Below are 19,384 nucleotides of genomic sequence, written 5' to 3'. Positions count from 1 at the left end.
GGTGCTATATCCTAATAGGAAGCATTTCCAACACACCAAGTACAGAAGGTTTCTAGGGTTTTGCAGCCTTGTTTTGTTCCAAACATCCATAAAGGCCAGCATGCCAGCTGACAATCAGCAAGATTTAGGGAAGGAAAAAAAAAAACCCTTATAGCAACTAGGGAGTGTTGCAGAAACTTGCCAAAAAGCCTGCCAGGGTACAGACCCCTAGACACTTTAAGTAATATGGATGCTTTAGGAAAGGAACCTAGATTTCTCAAAACGTGCTAATCATCAACCTGACCACGTACATATTCCCTCCACATCTTCCTGTTTTGCACAGCATTAACAAGTATGGGTCACCACTATGATCAATTTACCTCATTGGACATTTTAAAACAAAACATCTCTAGGACTACATTTTTATTGCACTCTGCAGTTAACATTTGACATGTATGCTGACAAAAAACTTAGTCTAGTATTAAGTGATCAGCTTTCATTCTTGGTAGGCTGTATTCCTGCTTCTGTCTGCCACCTTAAATCTGAAGATTGATCAATACAGATAATCTAATTATATGGCTAGTTTGGCAATTTAACATCCATTAAGGTTGATTACTCTTAGTTGACCTTACAAAAGAGCCAAACACTTGTCCTGGGCTTTGCTAATGCTGGATTGTGAAACAGTACTTTTCTAGTTTTGTCCAGATTAACTTTTAAGCACCTGAGGCTACCCTTCCGATACTGTTTTCTTTGTATTCCATACTGAGATTTCAATTAGGAGGTCGATCATGCTTACATTTTTTCCATTTTTTAGAACATTTTTGGGGCAACACTTGAGTTTGCTGTTAGTTTTTATCTAAAGTGGTATCAACCTGCTCACTTTCTTAAAAAGCTGAAAACAGCCCCATGTAATGGTCATATATATTCAAAACCCACCTGTAAACAAGCTTAAAATAGTAACAGAGGGAGCCGTGCTAGTCTACACACTATCAAAACAAAAAGCAGTCAAGTAGTACTTTAAAGACTAGCAAAATAGTTTTAGGTGAGCTTTCGTAAGTGATTGGATAGAGCAGTGTGGGGGATTTTTACTCCTCTCCCACTAGTCCCATCTCTCCCACATATTATACTTTGTCATCTTACAAGTCAAGGGGCATTTGAGAAAGAAGGAGAAGTAATGTAAAAGACTTTCAGGGATTTGAGAAACATGACTTTCAACTCACATATGCTTAATTCTAGTGCCCCCATACTTCCTCATATAACCCTCCCCCATAAGTTATACTAACCCATGACTTTACTGACATCTTCACTCACTATATTTATGCCATCAAGAATGGTCTAGGTTCCCTATCCAACTCACAACCTGAATTCTCTTCAAATATCCATCTGCAAATCTCTACTTCTCAGGAGGTAACAGATCTGGGTTATGCTTTTTACTTTAAATTCCAGGGCTGGAGAAATGCTTTTCACTGTCTGTGTCGTCCGATTTGGCTTCTACTAATAGATCATCCTCATCTTGGCATGTGACGCTCAAGAGCAAGAATTTGTCCCATGTCATAAAAATGAGCAACAACAATAAGCAAGCACATGCAGAATCAGTAGGCTGGCTGGACGACAACTCTGTTTCCATTAAAAGAAGTTTCTATGCGTTATCCATTGGTGAAGACTGCCTCTTTCCAAGAAGTTACCTTGTGCAACGTATACCAACAATTCTCAGCCCCACGTTTGAAATCCACATTTCATCCTGCTTTCAGAGGTCTAGATTGAATGGTGCTGTACAGTATACTAATTACAGTTGTATGTGGTCCCAGAGATCCACTGGAAATAGATGTGAAGGCAAAGCAACAAGAAAGCCTGTAAGTTCACAGCTAATGCTCTCCTCCTTTCCTGTAGTCATGAGGTTTCTTTTATTTGGTGAAATTATCTGGCCACCAGAAAATTAGTTTGTATTCCATCTGCCATGCTTTTCACCCAAAAGGAGCCATCTTCAATTGGTAAATGAAAGCCAAACAGGTTAGAAATATGAAGGCATATAGAAAGCCACATACATCCACATAACAGCAACAAAGGGTCCTGTGGCACCTTATAGACTAAGAGAAGAGTTTTGAGCATGAGCTTTCGTGAGCAGACTCAGTTTCTACTTTGACTAGTTGCAGTCCTTCCCCTACCCATAAGACAGCCTTAGGTTCCCCAATAACTCAAAACCCAATGAACTCTAACAAAAAAATTATCCTCTGTACATGATTTTATTATTTACATAATACAATATAGCATAGATGCTGGGTAGCATGATTATGTGCATACATAAATATGAACTATCTGTACACATTTGCATATCTAATAACTCAGAACTGAAGGACAAAGGTAAAGCAAAAAACCCAATGCTTTTAATAGTGAAGAAAAACCAAGACTGAACACTGCAATAAAAATCAGAAGTTGCGCCTTGTGTACATAGTTTACTATTTACAGATGAGAACAGGCATTAATTACCACAACACTAGTCTAAACTGTACTGGTTTATATAAAAAAAACACAAGTCTCATACATCACAAAAAACTTCCATTATAACACAGAAGTGATATTACCGGACAAGCATCAGTGAAGTATACTGCCTTTTCTAGAGTTATTGTACAATGCTGTAGATAATTCAGCCCATGCAATACACCCAAGAACACTATAGTCCTACACCCAAATACAATTAAAAAATGATAAAGCAGCCCTCAGCGTGGTGCCAGGTACCACTTAAGTCTACAGCAGCCATGTTGGGTATGATTTTCCATGCAGAATGGTGCCATCTAATTACATCTGAAAAAACTATGAAATGAAAAATCTTATTCTCTTGAACTCAACACAAAGATATGTGAAAAATTAAACTGCTTAAGTATATTTGCAACTTAGACTCAAACATCGTTACTTGAGAGAACTGCAGTAGTAAATCTAAAAATAGCTCCCCCTTTCTGTAAATAATCTTACAGCGTTATGCTACACAACATTTTTAACTATGCAAGAGCAAAGCAGACAAATGTTCTGCTGCAGGCCAGTTAATGAAGTTTCTAAAAGGACACATCCTTTGGGAACCTGCTTTGTTATTCTGAACTATTTAATGTAGTCATTTCCAGGATTGTTCACTCCTTTGTGTCCCAGCATTTCTCACTTTTCCCAAAGCATTTTTAAACAACTTTATCTTAAATATGGCACCAACATTCCTCATTGAAAGATGGATTGTCTATGTAAACTTATGTGTTCAAAACAAATTGTGGAAATTAAAATTAGAATTTGACTATGGTAGAAGTAGACTGCCAACATTGTTCTGGTACAGGTTTTCCCTCCAAATGATCACATAACACTAAATCAAAACATAATATATTATTACATTCCCAAAAGGCAGATCTGCTGAAGACATGTAGATTTGGCACACGAACTACAAAATTTGTCCTCTGTGCACTTCTATCTTCCTGTGCAGGTCATAAGTAATCCAATTTAATTCTGGGGAGGGCATATACATTTTAAAAGGGCTGTATCTATCTAATTCTGCCTGTAACAAACACCCAAACATCCAGAAATACCAATAAGACAGACAAGACTAAAGTAAAACTCTGGAGAACATCAAAAGAAAATGGCCATGCATCTGCTCTTTAATGTTTTCCTAGGATATATTAAAATAAAAACCAAGTCAGTCTTTTCACAAGTAGGTTAATTTATATTCTCTGGATTTTTTCAGCCACAACAACTGGATTTTCTTTCCTGATTTTAGCTGCAGCTTCTGCTTTGTAATCATAAGGGCAGTTGTGCTTGTCAGAGTAACGGTGAAGTCCACAAAACAAGTTTCCACATCGGCAGTCAAACCCTGCACAAAACAAAAGGAAGTAGGGTAAGTTTCATTTCTAGCTAAACTATGATTTTAAAGCTTTGTCACCACAAAGAAACATTTACAGTTGTCCTGCAAAGAATATGGGAAGAACAAAGATTCCATGCATTTCAAAAGAACAGCCGTTTCAAAGGGCCTTGCCCCAATAAACTTTGGAATGTTTCCTATCAAAGTGAGTTTTACAAAATACCAAATACAAAGTTCAACTCAGAACTAATAAACGGAAGTGCTACTAACAAAAGCTGTGAAGTACTGACAAATCCCTTCCATATACCTGTAAGTCCAACCTTCTTTCTGCACATGAAACATCTGTTTTTCTTTGGTTTGGGCACTTCAGGAGCTCTCTCTTCATTCTGAGAAGTACTGGGTTGAGATACTGATGGAGTTGGTTGAGTAACAACTGTGGAAAAAACAGAATAAAACCGTGCAAACTTAAATGAGAGCTATAGTTTAGTTTCAAGTAATTCACACATTTGTTCAATATAGGTACAGCCTTTCCCAGAAGCTACATAAAATTCATAATTTACACAATATCACGAGCAAGGTTATTTTATATTACTACTGATACCTTTAGCTATAAACATGCAGCTGTGACCAAGTGCAAGGCTGCTAGTCAGGAATATGGCCAATTCAGTATTTAGAAGGAAAAAGTGGAAAGAAGGGTAGGTGTTATTTAACCTATCTAAAGGAGTGAAGTCTATGCACGGACAGTGTTATTAAGTGCATAGTAAGACATATGTAAGCCATAACATCTACTTTGTCTATTAATGTGTACAGTAGACCCCAGACTTACATGGGGGTTGCATTCTTACGCAACCCCATGTAAAGTCAAAGTTCATGCAACCTAGGGGAGCAAAGAAACTGACCAGTGCAGCAGCGCTGGTCAGTTTGCTGTCATCTGAGTGGTGGGTAGCAGAGAACCTGGCTCTGGGCTGCCCTCCACTCACAGGACAGGAGAAACTGACCATCAGCACTGGTCACTTTCCCCACTCCTCTCAGTGGAGCAGCTGCCAGTCAGGTTCTCAGCTGCCACCACTGACAGGAGTGGGGAAACTGACCAGGGAACCAGGCACCAGCTCCCTGCCACTCAGTCGTGTTAATCTGAGATACATGCAACTTGAGTGCTTATCTCGGCGGTACAGGAAAGTTTAAATTTAAAGGTCACATAAGTGCATAGTTGTGCTTGTTAGTATTCCTTTGAGAGGTGTTTAATGGGTAAAGTATTTTGAATACTTGTTCTTTAAACTATTGACATTGTAAGCAAGTTTGATATTTGAAATTAAACCTAAAAAGCTTTGAGGTATACAAAACTTACTGTTAACTGTACACGGATTAAACCACTGCTGTTTGCAATATATTCCAAACCAGAAATAACCAGATGAGACAGTAGTATCTACACTGTAGCACTACCTATACCAACAGAAGGGATTTGCTTGTCAGTTTAGGTAATCCATCTCCCTAAGAGGGGGCAACTAAAAAGCAATTAAACCTACCACAGCCTACACAGGGACTTGGATTGCTTAACTACCCTGCACAGGGATAAGGATTTTTCACATCTCCAAGTGAGTTGTGCCAACCTAATTTTCTAGTTTAGGCCAAGCCCAAGACTGGAGAAAACTACTGAATTACTACTCTCCTGGTTTACAGTTCCCTGCTGTGAGCTGTATTCATAGTCAGAGAAGAGACCTTTGCCTATGAGTGCTCACCACTGTCCCATACGAGCACTCCTACAGTGACTGAGACTAGAGCAACAGTCCACACTGAGCCCAGACAGACATTCTTGTGTTGAATTTAGTGCAGCAGTAAAAGTAGCATAACTAAATTGATATTCTAAAGCCAGTTTTCAGTTGCATCCCCCATGAACATTTGGTGTCCCAGTTGAGTCTACTTTCATTTAATAAGCTTTTTTTGGACTACATCTAAAAGTGACATGCAGTTTTACTAGCATGAAGAATTGTATTTATTAAATGTTTTACTAACTCCCACCCACCCAAACACAGACAGACAAAAACCATCATGTCTTTCAGGTTCCCCTTCACACCCAGGAATTCTGAAGATTTAAAAACAAAACAAAAAAAACCACACAGACATCTGAAAACAACATACTAAGCATTAGGGCAGGAGCTGAACATGGCATATAATAGTTCACAATCTGTTTGAATGACAAATCAAATCAGGTGGAAATATCAGATAAAAGTTTTAATTAACTGAAACTGGAACAGAGGCAGATAAGCCCTTTTTGCGTACCCTTTCTTTATACGCTGATTGTCATTAAAGTGCTACAGGACTGTTTGTTTTGTGTTTATGGAGTGTCACCCACTCTCCAACTTCTGAAAATGATTGCGAGGTGCCACAATATGATGTGCCTGAAATTCACAGACACTCAAAACTTCACCCAAATGCAATTAAACAGCCACAATACCTTGGTATATTTCTAGAGGAGCAACTGGCTGAAGTTCAATTGCCAGAAAACTGAAGTGGTATTGGGTAAAGACAAATAGTGAGAATATTAAGCCCCCCCTCCAAACATAGGTGCTTTTCTTCCTCCTGTTGCTTTGGAAGTCTAGTGTCTTGAGTCCAGAACCACATATCATTTTGTGACAGGAGGCAAGATGCCCTTTTAACCTACAGCTGGTTACAAGACTGTATCCTGTCAGCGTTCCCTGTAAGCTGAGCACTTGGGCAGCCACCCAGAAGAGATCCAGGGGCTGCCCAACTGATTCCCTCGGGGCACTCTACCAGCCTGGTTGTCACAAAAAGAATAAAGACAATTTAGAGCATTAATCTAAAAATACCACGTAAGGTGTATCTGCAACCTCTCAAAGTACAACTTTTGAAGTAACTGCTTGGATTATCAGTATAATCACCCAAACTTTTGAATTCAATCCAATTCAAGAACAGTGGATGAGTTACACCCACATGTGCTTGATCAGTCTGTGCTTCAATAGATTTCTGTCACAGGCATTAAGCACAGCTCTGGATTAGATTAAATCAAGAACTATACACTTAAATATTTAGCCAGTTAAGTTCAATAATAATTCAACTTCCATAAAATTCAACTTAAACATTTCCTCCTTTAATCCAGCTGGAATACAAGAAGCCATTTTTATGTCCACAAATCAGCAATTTGAGACAAAGCTACTCCTAGATTTTAAACAGACATTTCAATCAATTTTAGCACCCTGTATTTTTTGGTTGCGACGCTAAAGACAATAGTGTACAGTACTAAGCGTTTCAAAATTTAAACTAAGTTTGAGAGCCAAACTTGCCCTTGTATCAAATGGGAATTGTGTCTATGCCCAAATGTCAAACTTTGCACTACAGATGTACACAAGTTTGCTGGACAGCCACGTTTAGTCTTTGTATTATGATGGCAGGGGAAGAGAAAGTAAAATACAAACTGTCAACTTGTGTTATGTCACTAGTTGTATTCACAGTTAATTTGAAGGCACACCTGGCTCTGTTGTTTCTGTTTTCGGTGTTACTTTTTCCTCTCTTGAAATGCTCATTTCTGTCATCTGCTGTGTAACGGGCAAGGCAGCTACAGGCACATTTCTGTTATGTTCAATGAGAAAAGCAATTCGTGTTAGTTTTGAGTTTACAGTAAATGCTTGTGTTGTCCAAATATTTGGAGACGTTTAAAATATTTGTTTTGCCATTAGGAGATATTTAAAACAAAGTAATGGAAGATCTTTCTTTTTATAAAACTTCATTCACTCTACAAAAGCATTTCTCAACAGCTGGTCCGAAATCTCCATGATAAGACAGCAAGACAGTCTCTTGTATGAAAGAGGTTGAGAAATACTACTCTAAAAGGCTAAGGAAGCTATGTAGCAAACGGCTGCTCAGCTAAGAATCAAGATAGTATTTTCTGTAGCATCTAAGAATCCAAGGCTAAATCCTGTATAACACTTACACCAGAATTCTCGAATGCTACCACTACATCTTCAATTAAGTTCATAAAGCATCTGTCAATACTACTTCTCTATCAGCTCTTTATTTCTTCAGAAACTAACTATAATAAAGGTGGCAATATCTGTATGACCAGGCCATGATGGTTTTAAGAATGAGCCTTCTATTTGTTATTTAACTCAGTTTAACCTTAAAACAGTGATCTACAACTTACCTTAATTTGTCAGATGTGCTGCCAGCAGCACTTTCACAGTTTAAGCTACCATCTGCTCTCTGTACTGACGCAGAGTCTGACGTAGGACTGCTTGAACCACTGGCTGTTCCTATACAACAGAAATGTGAAAGTTAATTTATAGTGTACATTTACTTATATATCAACTACTCAAGAATACTTCTGTATGATATTAGTTTAGCTGTTCTCACTCAATTACTTGACATTTGGTTAGATTGCTTCATGTTTCTTGAAAACTGCATGCCACAGAAATACAGCTTAACTGATCCATATATTTAGGTGATCATTTGCTCAGCAAGGACATGGAGTAGAGCAGCAAATCTCGTGTATTGCCAGAATGTACAAGTGAACAGTTTTATTCTTTTCCAACCACAAAAGCATTATTTCCTTTAACATTCATCACCCCTCTCCAAATCACTCCTTCTTTTCAGTACAGTCACCGCAGATATCCCTGCCTCCAACAGTTGTTCTAGAATTCTTGTCAGATTCTCAGGCATGATCTAATAAAAATTTACCCATTGGGCTGATTCTGCCACTATTTTGCTGTCGTTGAAGATGCTCTTTGTAGCAGACTGAACACATTCCATTTGTCCTAGGATTCCCATAAAATCCACATCCCGTACTACACAGCATAGGCCCTGGGGTCTGGTTTGTCTCCTGAGCCATCTCTGTACTGTAAATAAAACCAGAGAACTGCATTAGAAGCTGGCATATCACTTAAAAAAATAAAAACAATTGGTATGGGAGAGGCATTAGTACTTATTTTTTCTACAAACAGATGGTTGTCACTCTTAACAAAGGCTATATGGGTGTTACATAAAGTTGCATTAATGGAGAATGCTGATTTTTGTATAACTTTATAAAAATCTAGCAGAAATATTTCAATGATGCCAGATATGTTGTAAAAAAAAGGGTATAAATAATTATGCACCATTCTGAATAGAGTGAGTGAGATTTCCTAGTCACTGAGCAGTAAAAAACCCCAAACCAAAACCACTACAATACATTACCTGTCACTCACTTTGCCTATTTTCTATTCCTGAAGAAGTCAACTCTGAATACGCCACTTTGTACCCTATATTATTTCCAGAATTGATTTATCTATTTATCAGTGAACTAAACAGCAAATAAATGTCTTTTACTGCTTACAGGACATGTGGGCTTTTCAGGAGACATATCTTAGGTCCAAACTTACTGCAGGGGTTACACATGGGAAAACCCCCATCAACCTTACTCTCCTTCATAAAAGGGGAGTATGGAAGTCTGCTGTGGTCAATTTGACAGGCCCTCACTAGACTTGCCAAATCAACCACCCCTATATCAATCTCAAGGTGTTGATCCTGGCTGTGGTGTAGATATAACCTCAGTAACTTGTGGAATTAGTGAACATTAAATTTTTTGTTAAACACTCACAAAAGCAGAACAAAGGAAGTCTAGCAAATGGTCTATTTCAATATGCCCTTCTAACTATAGATGTTATTTCCAAAACAGAGTGAGCAGTCTTGTGGTGTATGAAAGCTGACACTGTGGGTTAATTGGCAGCAGCACGTGTGCAGAATCTACAGCTTACAGCTGCAACTGGCATTTCTGAAACATCATGAATGTCTCAGTGCTTTATAAGTTCCATTTGCAATAAGTCAACACAAATCTTACAAGAAATGATGCCTTCTGTTGCTAACCTATACCCATTTGCATTGCCATCTCATTTCCATAAGCTTAGCCAAGTACTGTGGCTCAAGAGTTTACAAAAAGATATCCATATTTTGACATTGGATAATAAAACCCCTCACCTTCTGCATAATATGAACCGCAAAAATTAGCAATATAAATATCACTTCTGCACTAGTGGTTTCTCTCCACAAAGCATGTTTAGTAGAAAATGTGATAGAGTGATAAATCCTCAGATCCCAAGAGCACTATTATAACCAGAGCACAGTATAATCAAGTGATCTGTTATAAATCTAGGGCAAGTTGAAAATATTACACTAGGCCACTAACAATTTTAAAATATACCTTTTGAGGCATACTGTGTCTCCCTCTCTATTAACATCCAACACAACAACCTAAGATATAAATTGATAAATAAGTCCTTATTATGGACCACAAAATACATTAAGTAAATTAAAGGTCTGCAACTTCCATGGGCAGTAGGCCTTTAGAAATACTCTGGAGTAGTTTCAGCTACTGTAGTACTGTATCATTGTATGGCTCCATAGGAGACCGAGGCCCTCTACAACAAGTGCTGGAAAAACACAAACCAATCCTTGACCCAAAAAACATACAAACACACAAGGCATACCCAAGCAGCAGAAAGGAGCAATGACATGTACCCATTCCAGATCTGGAATGGAGATACAGAATATAGATGACCTGCCCAAGGTCACTCAAGTAGTTTCTGACATCTTTTGATCTAAAGCTCTAGTTCAATACTTTTGACTAGAAGCCATAAACTTCTCCTGCCAATCTTTTAAAAATTAAAAAGGACCCATGCAGATGGAACTGATTGGCAATACAGCAGAGACAGACTATTATGTAAAGTGCTGCCAGGTGAACTAAAAATACAGAAAGACTTATTTTTTCCCCAATCCATAGTAATTTTTATCTTTATAATTTAATCAAGAGGATGGATGGGCTAATTTTAAATGAGTGGTGTCCCTTTTAATAATTCTAAGAGGTCAGCATCCATTAGATTCTCCAGTAGTCCAACTTGTTTCCCTAAAAATTAATATGCTAGAAACATGTTTTAACACTTCCTACTTAAATCTAGTTTTAGGTCTTAATAGTTGTTGATAGAATATAAATAAAACAACCTTCATGATTCCTGTCAGCACATTCTTTCTCAACTAGAAATATGTACCCCCAATTAAAAGGGCAAGTTGTTATTCTCCAGTGACTTAAGGAAATTGTGCCATTTCATTTTTCTTGTACCAGATCCAAATTACCACCTGACTAACCATTTCCTTTGAAAAGCATGAAGACTAGTACATCATGCATTAGTAAGAATCAGAAACTAAAGTTATGTTTTGTGCTTCCCCAGTATATTAATACAAAGGTATAAATGACCATGGGTTTCATAAACTTAATTCTTTAAAGCTCTTTACAACAATTTTTTGCTTATCACACATCAGCAACTGCCAACTAGGATGGGATTTTATAATTTAGCAGTCATCTGCTCCACACATTCAGTGATTTCTTTCCCATAGAAAGCCAGCATACACATGTGCCTCTTTTCCTTAGTATTCTTCAGAAGCTTGGGTCACATGGGTGAATGCATTAGCTTCCGCCTGTCACAAGGCTGCAATGTGACAGGCTGAGCTAGAGGCTCAGACACAAAACCTCGTCAACAGAGGCCTCTGAAATCAGCTTCTATTTATATCTCAAAAGGTTGCCAACTCCTACACAACCCACAGAACTGAAGCAGCAAAGCATACACCCACTGTAATGGAGAACTGTAAAATCCAATTAACAGGATGAGTACAGCCTCCTCTCTGAAGAGAGGCAGACATTCTTAGATTCTACTTAGAAAACGCAGCATCATTGGCTAGTCATCTCAATCAGCCATTCCCATTTCTAACATTTAGCATAAAGCCGACACAACTGAGTGTGATATGAGGCCCAAAAGATGGCTGTTACTTCTGGCACGCACAGGCACCCACACTCCCCACCCATCCTCACCTCCCTCAGTATTTTTGGATGGATAGTTTCAACAATAGCATTTGCATCCACATCAGTTTACTCCTTTTTAAGCGCAAATAAGAAACTGACTAAAAGATTAAGGATATTCTTGGTTGACCTGGCTCTTTCCTATTACATAGGGAACTATGTTTGTTTTGCAACTTCCATTAGCTCAGTTACTGATTATATTACAATAATCTAGTTACACAAGTTAAACAAAAGGAGGGGAAAACACTGGATAGCTATCCGTAAGCAGCTGAAGATCACAGGAAACATATGGATGTGAAATACAGCTCACTTCATAGCCGCTTTATATTATTGCTGCTTGGAATGGGTTTAAAAGTGGCAGCCATGAACTTTAGCTCTCCATGTAAAAGTGCTTCACTGATCAAAACACTAACACCGGATAAATTCTCGTTTTAAAAGCGACTTCACGGGGGAAAACACAAGAGGAAAACCAAAGCTATAACTAAATCAATGCTGAATCCACGGGAATTGCGTCAGCAACGGAGCAGAATGGGCTGGCTGACCTCAATCCTTATTTATCCCGACAGCCTCCTGCAGGGGAGGGAGCCCCAGGCCGGGGACGAGCCGGGCACTTGGCGCTTTAGCAAGGGGAGCAGCCGCCTCATACCGAAGGACACAAAGGCAAGGGCGCCGCCAGGCGCCTCTGGCCGGGGAGCTCGGGCAGGCGGGAGAAGCGCGGCCGTGTGCCTAGTTCCGCGCCCGGCCACGGGCCGGCCTCAAAATCCCTGACTCACGCTGCCCAGCCGCTCGCTAGTGCGGCGCCGGCCTCCCCCCCGAGGACCCGCCCGGCTCTTTGTTCTGCCAGCAGCCGCGACCCGCGACCCCCGGGGCGTCCCCCAGCGCCGGGAGGAGAGGGCGCGTGCGCGGCCCCCACCCCAGGGCCGGGCGCTCTGCGGGCCCTTCTCCACGCAACGCAGCCCGGAGCGCGGCCCTCGACCATCCCTCTCTCACCCCCCCTCGGCGGGGACGCAAAGGCCGGGACGCCACTGACCTGCTCGGGAGGCTGCCGGCGAGGGCCGCGGTCGGTCGGTCGCGTCGCGTCGCGTGCGGACAAAGGCGGTGGGGGGGAGGGGGGACGGCTCTCCCGGCGCGAGCTGGGCGAGTCCCGGCCCGGTGAGGCGCTCGCGCCGCTTCTCTCCTTTGTTTCTGCAGCCGCGCGGGGGAGGGGGGGTAGGGGAGGGAGGTCGGGAGCGGCTTTGGCGAGCCCGCGGGCGCCGGCCGGCTCTTGTTGCTGCGCCGCGAAGCCGGATGGAAGCGCCGCCGCCGCGCGCCGTTCCGAGGACAGGGGGCGGCTGGACGCGAAGCGGCCGCTCAAACCCACCGGCGCCGCTGCCGCCGCCGCGAGCTCTGTAGAGTCACTGGCGCGCGGGAGGAGGGAGGCAGAGAAGGCGAGGAAGGAAGGGGCGGGGCTCCTCGTGACGTCACCGAAGCCAGAGGGACGGGGAAAGCTGTGGGGCCGTGTGCAGAACGGCGGAGTTGTCATTGCCCAGTCGCCGTCATGGTCATGTCCCTCCCCCCGAGGAGGGGCGGAATCGGAATCGGCATCGGCCATGTGGGGGGGCGGGGTCAGCACAGTGCATGAGGCAGGGCAGCCATGGCGGGGCAGGCTGACCACAGTGCATGGGGCAGGACAGACATGGGGGATGTGCACAGTGCGAAGGGCTGGGTAGCCATTGAGGCAGGGGGCACAGTGCATGGGGCTGGGTAGCCATTGGGGGTGGGGTGTGCACAGTGCATGGGGCAGGGCAGCGATGGGCATGGTCGGTTGGCCACGATGGATGGGGCAGTGGAGAAATGGGGTGTGTGCGTGGGGCTGGGCAGCCAGGGGGGCCGGGGTGAGCACAGTGCTTGGGGCTGGGCAGCCATGTGGGAGTGGAGTATGCCAAGGGCGTGGAGTGGAGGCAGTGGTGAGGAGTGAGGTTTGCACAGTGCACGGGACAGAGACAGGTCTGTCCCCTCCATAAGACAGTTCAGGGCAGCTGCCCCAGGCCCTGCAGCCAGTGCTTTTTTCTAGAAAAAACGGTGCTGGCATGCAAGCCCCAAACTGCCTCCCCCCACCTCCCAGGCTAAACTCCTGCAGCCCCAAAGTGCCCCAGGCTTAACCCCCCCCGCAGACCCAAATCGTCCCCCACTTCATGCCCCCCAGGCTTAATCCTCCCACAACTCCTCCTGCCAGCCTTTAAACCAATTAAACTAAGTCCTACTCTTTAAGCGTGGTAGGCTGGAGGAGTGAGCAGTGGCAGCATCAGGAGCCGCAAACGGCTGCTTAAAGAGCCACATGCAGCTCTCAGCTGCCCAGCCATCTTTTCAAAATGGCAGCACTGGGGAAAAAAAATTCTTTCATCAGTGACAGAAGCTCCTACACTATGGCGCTACAACTGTATACTATGTGGTCCGGACTTCTGTAGCACCACAGCTGTGGACACTGTAGAGCATCCTGAGATCCTGCCAGAGTGCATCTGTGTACACAGACCAAGGGGTTCACAAGGAAGGTCACTCTTCAGAATTGAAAGGGACTTGCAATATCACAGAATATTAGGGTTTGACGAGACCTCAGAAGGTCATTAGTCCAACCCCCTGCTCACAGCAGACCCAAACCCCATCTCAATCGTTCCAGACAAGGCTTTATCAAGCTTCGCCTTCAAAACTTCAAAAGTTGGAGGTTCCTCCACCTCCCTACATAATCCATTCCCGTGCTTTACCACCCTGCCTGGTGAAATAGTTTTTCCTAATATGATGTCCATTACCACTGAACTGCTTAACCATTTGCACTTCAGCTGCCTCATCTGTAGAATGCGCATATATTTATTTACTGCACAGGGCAGTAGAAATGCTTAACCAGTTTAGGCTTCTCACTGCAAGGCCAGAAACAACTCACATTAAACCCAAGGGGAGGTCTTTCAGTTTCAACTCCACCAAATCAACTTTAAATCTGTTTTTTAAGCAATTCAACTAATGCCTTAGTTCTCTATTCATTTTTGCAGCTTTGAGGAAGTAGATAAAGAAGGCAAAAGCTTTGTACTTTTAAAAATAATTCCTAGAACATGGGCTTACTTATGTTAGCCAAAACCCACCTTGTGGTATAATTGAACTCTGGCATTGTACTCTGCCAGCACAGACTGACAACGAAGGTCAAAGAAAGAGTCCCCACTCCTGTGCCCCCATGACTCTGGCTTAAGCCATCTTTATTAGATACCCCATTCATCAAGCTTGGTGTTCATGTCAGAACTCTTCTGCTCTCACAGTTACTGTACATTCGTTTCACACACTCACATTCCAGAGCAGCCTTCCCCAGCTCCAGCTGCCCCGCTGCTCCCCCACCACCAAGGGCCAAGATCCTAGCAGGCTCATGGACTCAGTGCCCTGGAGGGCAGGTCCCACGAGGGATGGGGAAAGGGCTGAGAACACAGGACGTGTACCCTCAGGGCAGTCAGCGACGCAGGCTGGAAAGTTACACAACCCAGCAAGATGCGGGCCCCAGGCTTGCTGCAGAGCTCAGCATGGCACTGCCAGCACTGTGGGATCTGCCAACCATCACCCCCTGGCCTAGGCACCCCCACCCCTCCCCTCCCAGCACAACCCCGGAGGGCGCCTCACATGGGTGTTCATGGTTGGAGCCTGACCCACCCACTTCTGCACAAATGGCTTCCAGGCTTGCCCCCTACTTCTCACCTCCCCCAAGCTCTGGGCCTGCACCAGCCTCCTGCCCCCCAACCCCCGGTCTGGCCCCCCCTTCCCACCCTCTGCGCTTTGGGACCACCCCAGCCCCCCACTTCCCACTCAGACCCCCACTTCTCACCTCCTCGCCCCAGAGCCAGGCACCCCCAAACTCCCTCCCTGCTCTAAATGAATGCCCTCCCCCAGAGCCAGACACCCCCAGAGCCAGGAGCTTCCACCCTAACTCCCCATTCTAAATGAATTCCTTCCGCTTCCCCCAGAACCAGGCACCTCCCGGCCCATTCCCAGCTCTAAATCAATGCCCTTCCCGAGAACCAGGCACCCCCAGAACCAAGAACCCACCAGCCCTGTCTCCTAACTCTAAATGAATTCCTTCCTCCTCCCCCAGAGCCAGGCACCCCAAGGACCCCTCCCAGCTCTAAATCAATGCCCTTCCCGAGAGCCAGGCACCCCCATCCTGTCCAATTAAATGCCCTCTGCTGTCCCCCGAGTGAATGCTGGTGAGTTACTGACCTGGAGCCACTCCAGCTAGAGGTGTGTTGGGCTGCTGGAGCCACCCAAAGGTTGCACTGGAGCTGCAGAAGCCATGCCTGGACCTGAGGAGCCGCGTGGCACGGTGGAGGGACACGCCATGTGTGTGGCTTTACTGAGCCTCGTTTTGCTGCTCCATTCGCGGCCACGTGTAGTAATTGGGGAGTGTAGCCCAGATGCTTTCCAAAATGGCGGTGGTGCCAGGAATAAAGGTGTTGAAATGCTGTCCTGTAGTGTTTTGGCTGAGAAAAAAAGCCCTGCTTGCAGCAGCCACCTTAACCGGAGCTCTGTGATTACTTGGGGGGCCTGGCATGGGGCAGTAGCAGGGGTTGCTCCCCTCCCACACTTACTGCAGCGGCGGGAGCCAGTGCAACCCCGCAGCCTGTTCCATTCCACTACCCTCTCCTCTTCATCGCATTGGCAGGAAGCAGAGCATCATGGCTGCAGGTTTCTCTATTTCCTGCCGCTGCAGAGAAGCGGAGCACAGCAGATTGGGAGGAGGTGGTGGGGTGGAGTGGAGCAGGTCTCAAGGTCGCTCCATCTCCTGCCACCGCAGTGAATGCAGGAGAGGGGGCCAACACCTGCAGCCACCTTGCACCACCCCCGCATGATAATCCCCCTGCTCACATTGCTCAGGGGAGGATGCTTCACAAAGAGGGAGGAGCAGGGATGGGGCAGACCAGGGGTGGGGCTTGGAGAAAGGGTGAAGCCGTGGCAGGACCTTTGGCAGGGGCGATGGCAATGGGTGAAGGGTTGCCACAGGCCTTGGTCCCCTCTAGAGATGGCCTTGAACAGAGGCAACGGAGCGAGCAATGCAGGTTGTGCACTGGGTATGGGTAGCAAAGCAAGGTGTGAAAAGTGTGTGAGCAACCATGGTGGGGTGTGCGCAGTACACTAGGCAGGGTCAGGCACGTGGGGCCAGGGTGCGCATGGGGCAGGTGCAGCAGGGGCTGAGTGGGATGTACAAGGTGCAGGGGTGGTCGGAGCCGGGGGTGAACAGTACATAGACCAGGGCAATGATGGCTGTGGGATATACAAAGTACACATGGCAGTCAGTGATGGGGGACAGTCGGGTGGCGTATGCACAATGCTGGCAGGAGCAGCAATGAGGGAACAGGGTGTTTTGAGAGAATGGGACAGATACTGCTTTGGGGTGAGTCCGTTTCACTCTCCCTCCAGGGTAGCAGGTTCCCCAAATTCCCAATTTCCAAGTAAGCTCTACGGGGAAAAGAAGAGAATCACATCATAGGGAGCTTCTTGTAACCATTTTCCAGACGTAGAACCACCCCCCGCCCCCGCCACCCCTGCAAATCAGCCTTCTCCTACTGACTACTAATGTTATTAGTTCTGTAGTTCAAGCAGTAACAGTCAGTGCTGCAGTGCTGAAGGTCCAGGCTTCAAATGTCAGTTTTAATAACCATTCCTAGTTCTAGCTTGTAAAACATTAACTTTGGTTATACTATAATTCATTATTATTGAAAATAAATGTATGTGCTTACTACTTCTAATTTTTTCCCTAATAACTATTTAGTGTGAAGTAATAAACTGCTAGAAAGAGTGTTAGTCTTTCTTAATAATAACTTGCATTTTTGATGAAACATACAGTAATTGATTCTTAAAATACTTTGTCATAAAGGCCTACTAGAAAAATTAAAGTAAAATATGTCATGATAAAACGTAATGTTATTCCCATGACATTGAGAAACAAATACAGTATTTTTGGACATTTTCTCTTTTATTAGTCTAAAAACATTAGTTTGTAAAATTAAACATGCAAGAGAGCTGAAAGGAAAATCGATATTTTCTGTATTTAGTTTAATAAAAATATTAATACTTGTACAATTCTTTCAAATATTTATGTCAATTTATATAGCACACATAGGTGTTCAGCAACAAAAATTATGACAGAAATGAACTGCCCCAACAAACTCATGTAAAACAGAAGAGTATCACTGTGATCCTATTGGGATCTGAGTAGTGGGGGATCCACTGGGCTCGGGAACCCAAGTAATTATGCGGGACAACTAAAAAGAAAACAGGGATGGGCACAGGGTTAAAATGAAGGATCTAGAAGGGAACACTGAGCAGAGAGCCCGGGACAGCACCCGCCAATCCCCAAAGATGTTGAGGAAGTCAGTGGACACTGCCCAGAGGTTCTCTGCCCAGATGCATAAATGGATAGAGGAACAAAATTACACCTCACAGCCACAGGCTTTCCCCTCAGCTAACCTCCTCTCCCGGCTTTTATAAATGACCATCTTGACCATAGCCAGGAGGAGGCTGAAGAGGGGTCCAGCAACTTTGTGGGACTATGGAGGGGGTGTCCAAATGTCAGTAGGTGAGGGGAGAAGTACAGCCAGAACCTCAACAGAAGGTTCCAGAGGAGCCAGAAGAGGGGTGTAGTCTGGCGCATTGAAGATGGATACGCGCCAGGGTCTCCCTCACATCACAAAAGGAACAAGCATTAGGGACGGGTGAGTTGTGCCAAGTACACGCCTGTGCTCACAGCACAGTGGAGGATCCTCCAGCCAATGACCCCAGCGGGCCTCAGAACCAAGGTGGAATAGACTTGCCCACCAAGGCTTCTCATTCTCTGTTGCTGGCAAGAGGTCCTGTTCTGGTAGGACATAAAGGTGGGGAAGTGGAGCGTGTGAAGCACGAATGTGCACAGATGGCATCTTGGTGCACTTTGAAAGGGAATTAGTTTTAGTGCATGCAGCTGGCTTGGGTGATGAGGGAGAGGCAGTTGGGAAGGCATGTGGGGCTGAGGACTAAGCAGAGATCTGGAGGACCCAGCAGGTGTGGTGGGGAAGAGTGCACCCTCTCACAAGACCCAGTTGAAGTAAACTCGAGCAGCAGGAGTTAAAGCATCCCTCACCTTCTCAAGTATGTGCCAGGGAATTTGGAGGGTGGAGCGCCCCATGTGACAAGCGAGCACCCACGGATCCACCCAGTGTCCCCAGTCATAGTCCTGGAGGTCTCTAATTCTGGTGACTTCTGCCAGCACCAACCTCTGGCACATCGAGGAGGACTCCACCACCTGCATCACTGTGATGCCTTGCGGGTTGACCCACACCAGTAAGGGACTCTGTCACTGCCTGCCCTGTAACTCTGGCTGCTTTCTTGAGGTGCAACTTTGGCTCAGAGTCTCAATACCAGCAGCCTGCTTGCAGCACACAGACCTCACCCTGGCTTTCGCCTGCCTGCTTTCTCCTTGCAGGGTGGCACCAACAGCCTTTCCAATCCTGAATCTCCCCAGAACTGTCTCCCCTTCAATTGCCATTCTCCTTCACTGGCTCCTCGCAAGCTATAACGGTCTCTACCTATTAGTGTAACTGAGGCTCCTCCCTTCAGTTTAATACACAGAGCTCAGATGGTTTTCTAATAAAACAAGGTGAGTTTATTAACTATTTCTGAGGGAATTCTGAACCCCCCTCCCTTCTGCCCAAAAATCCTGCACATAGTAATTTAAAATTCTGTAAATT

General features: G+C 44.6%; 1 protein-coding gene across 1 annotated transcript; it reads right to left on the bottom strand.

Annotated features, from left to right (window-relative positions):
* Nucleotides 1-2,209: 2,209 nt before the first annotated feature.
* On the bottom strand, nucleotides 2,210-12,996 carry ZFAND5 (zinc finger AN1-type containing 5). Its single transcript, XM_074994767.1, has 6 exons — nucleotides 12,682-12,996; nucleotides 8,504-8,661; nucleotides 7,971-8,079; nucleotides 7,299-7,399; nucleotides 4,119-4,244; nucleotides 2,210-3,823 (listed from the first exon to the last, which is right to left on the bottom strand). Exons 2-6 carry the CDS (start codon nucleotides 8,652-8,654, stop codon nucleotides 3,675-3,677), a joined length of 636 nt encoding a protein of 211 aa, XP_074850868.1. The 5' UTR covers nucleotides 8,655-8,661; nucleotides 12,682-12,996; the 3' UTR covers nucleotides 2,210-3,674.
* Between the last annotated feature and the right edge of the window lie 6,388 nt (nucleotides 12,997-19,384).

Source organism: Carettochelys insculpta, chromosome 5 (assembly GCF_033958435.1).
Source record: "Carettochelys insculpta isolate YL-2023 chromosome 5, ASM3395843v1, whole genome shotgun sequence".
NCBI classification, from domain to species: domain Eukaryota; kingdom Metazoa; phylum Chordata; order Testudines; family Carettochelyidae; genus Carettochelys; species Carettochelys insculpta.
Note: the sequence above shows the minus strand (reverse complement) of the source record. Positions and strands in the feature narration are given on the sequence as shown.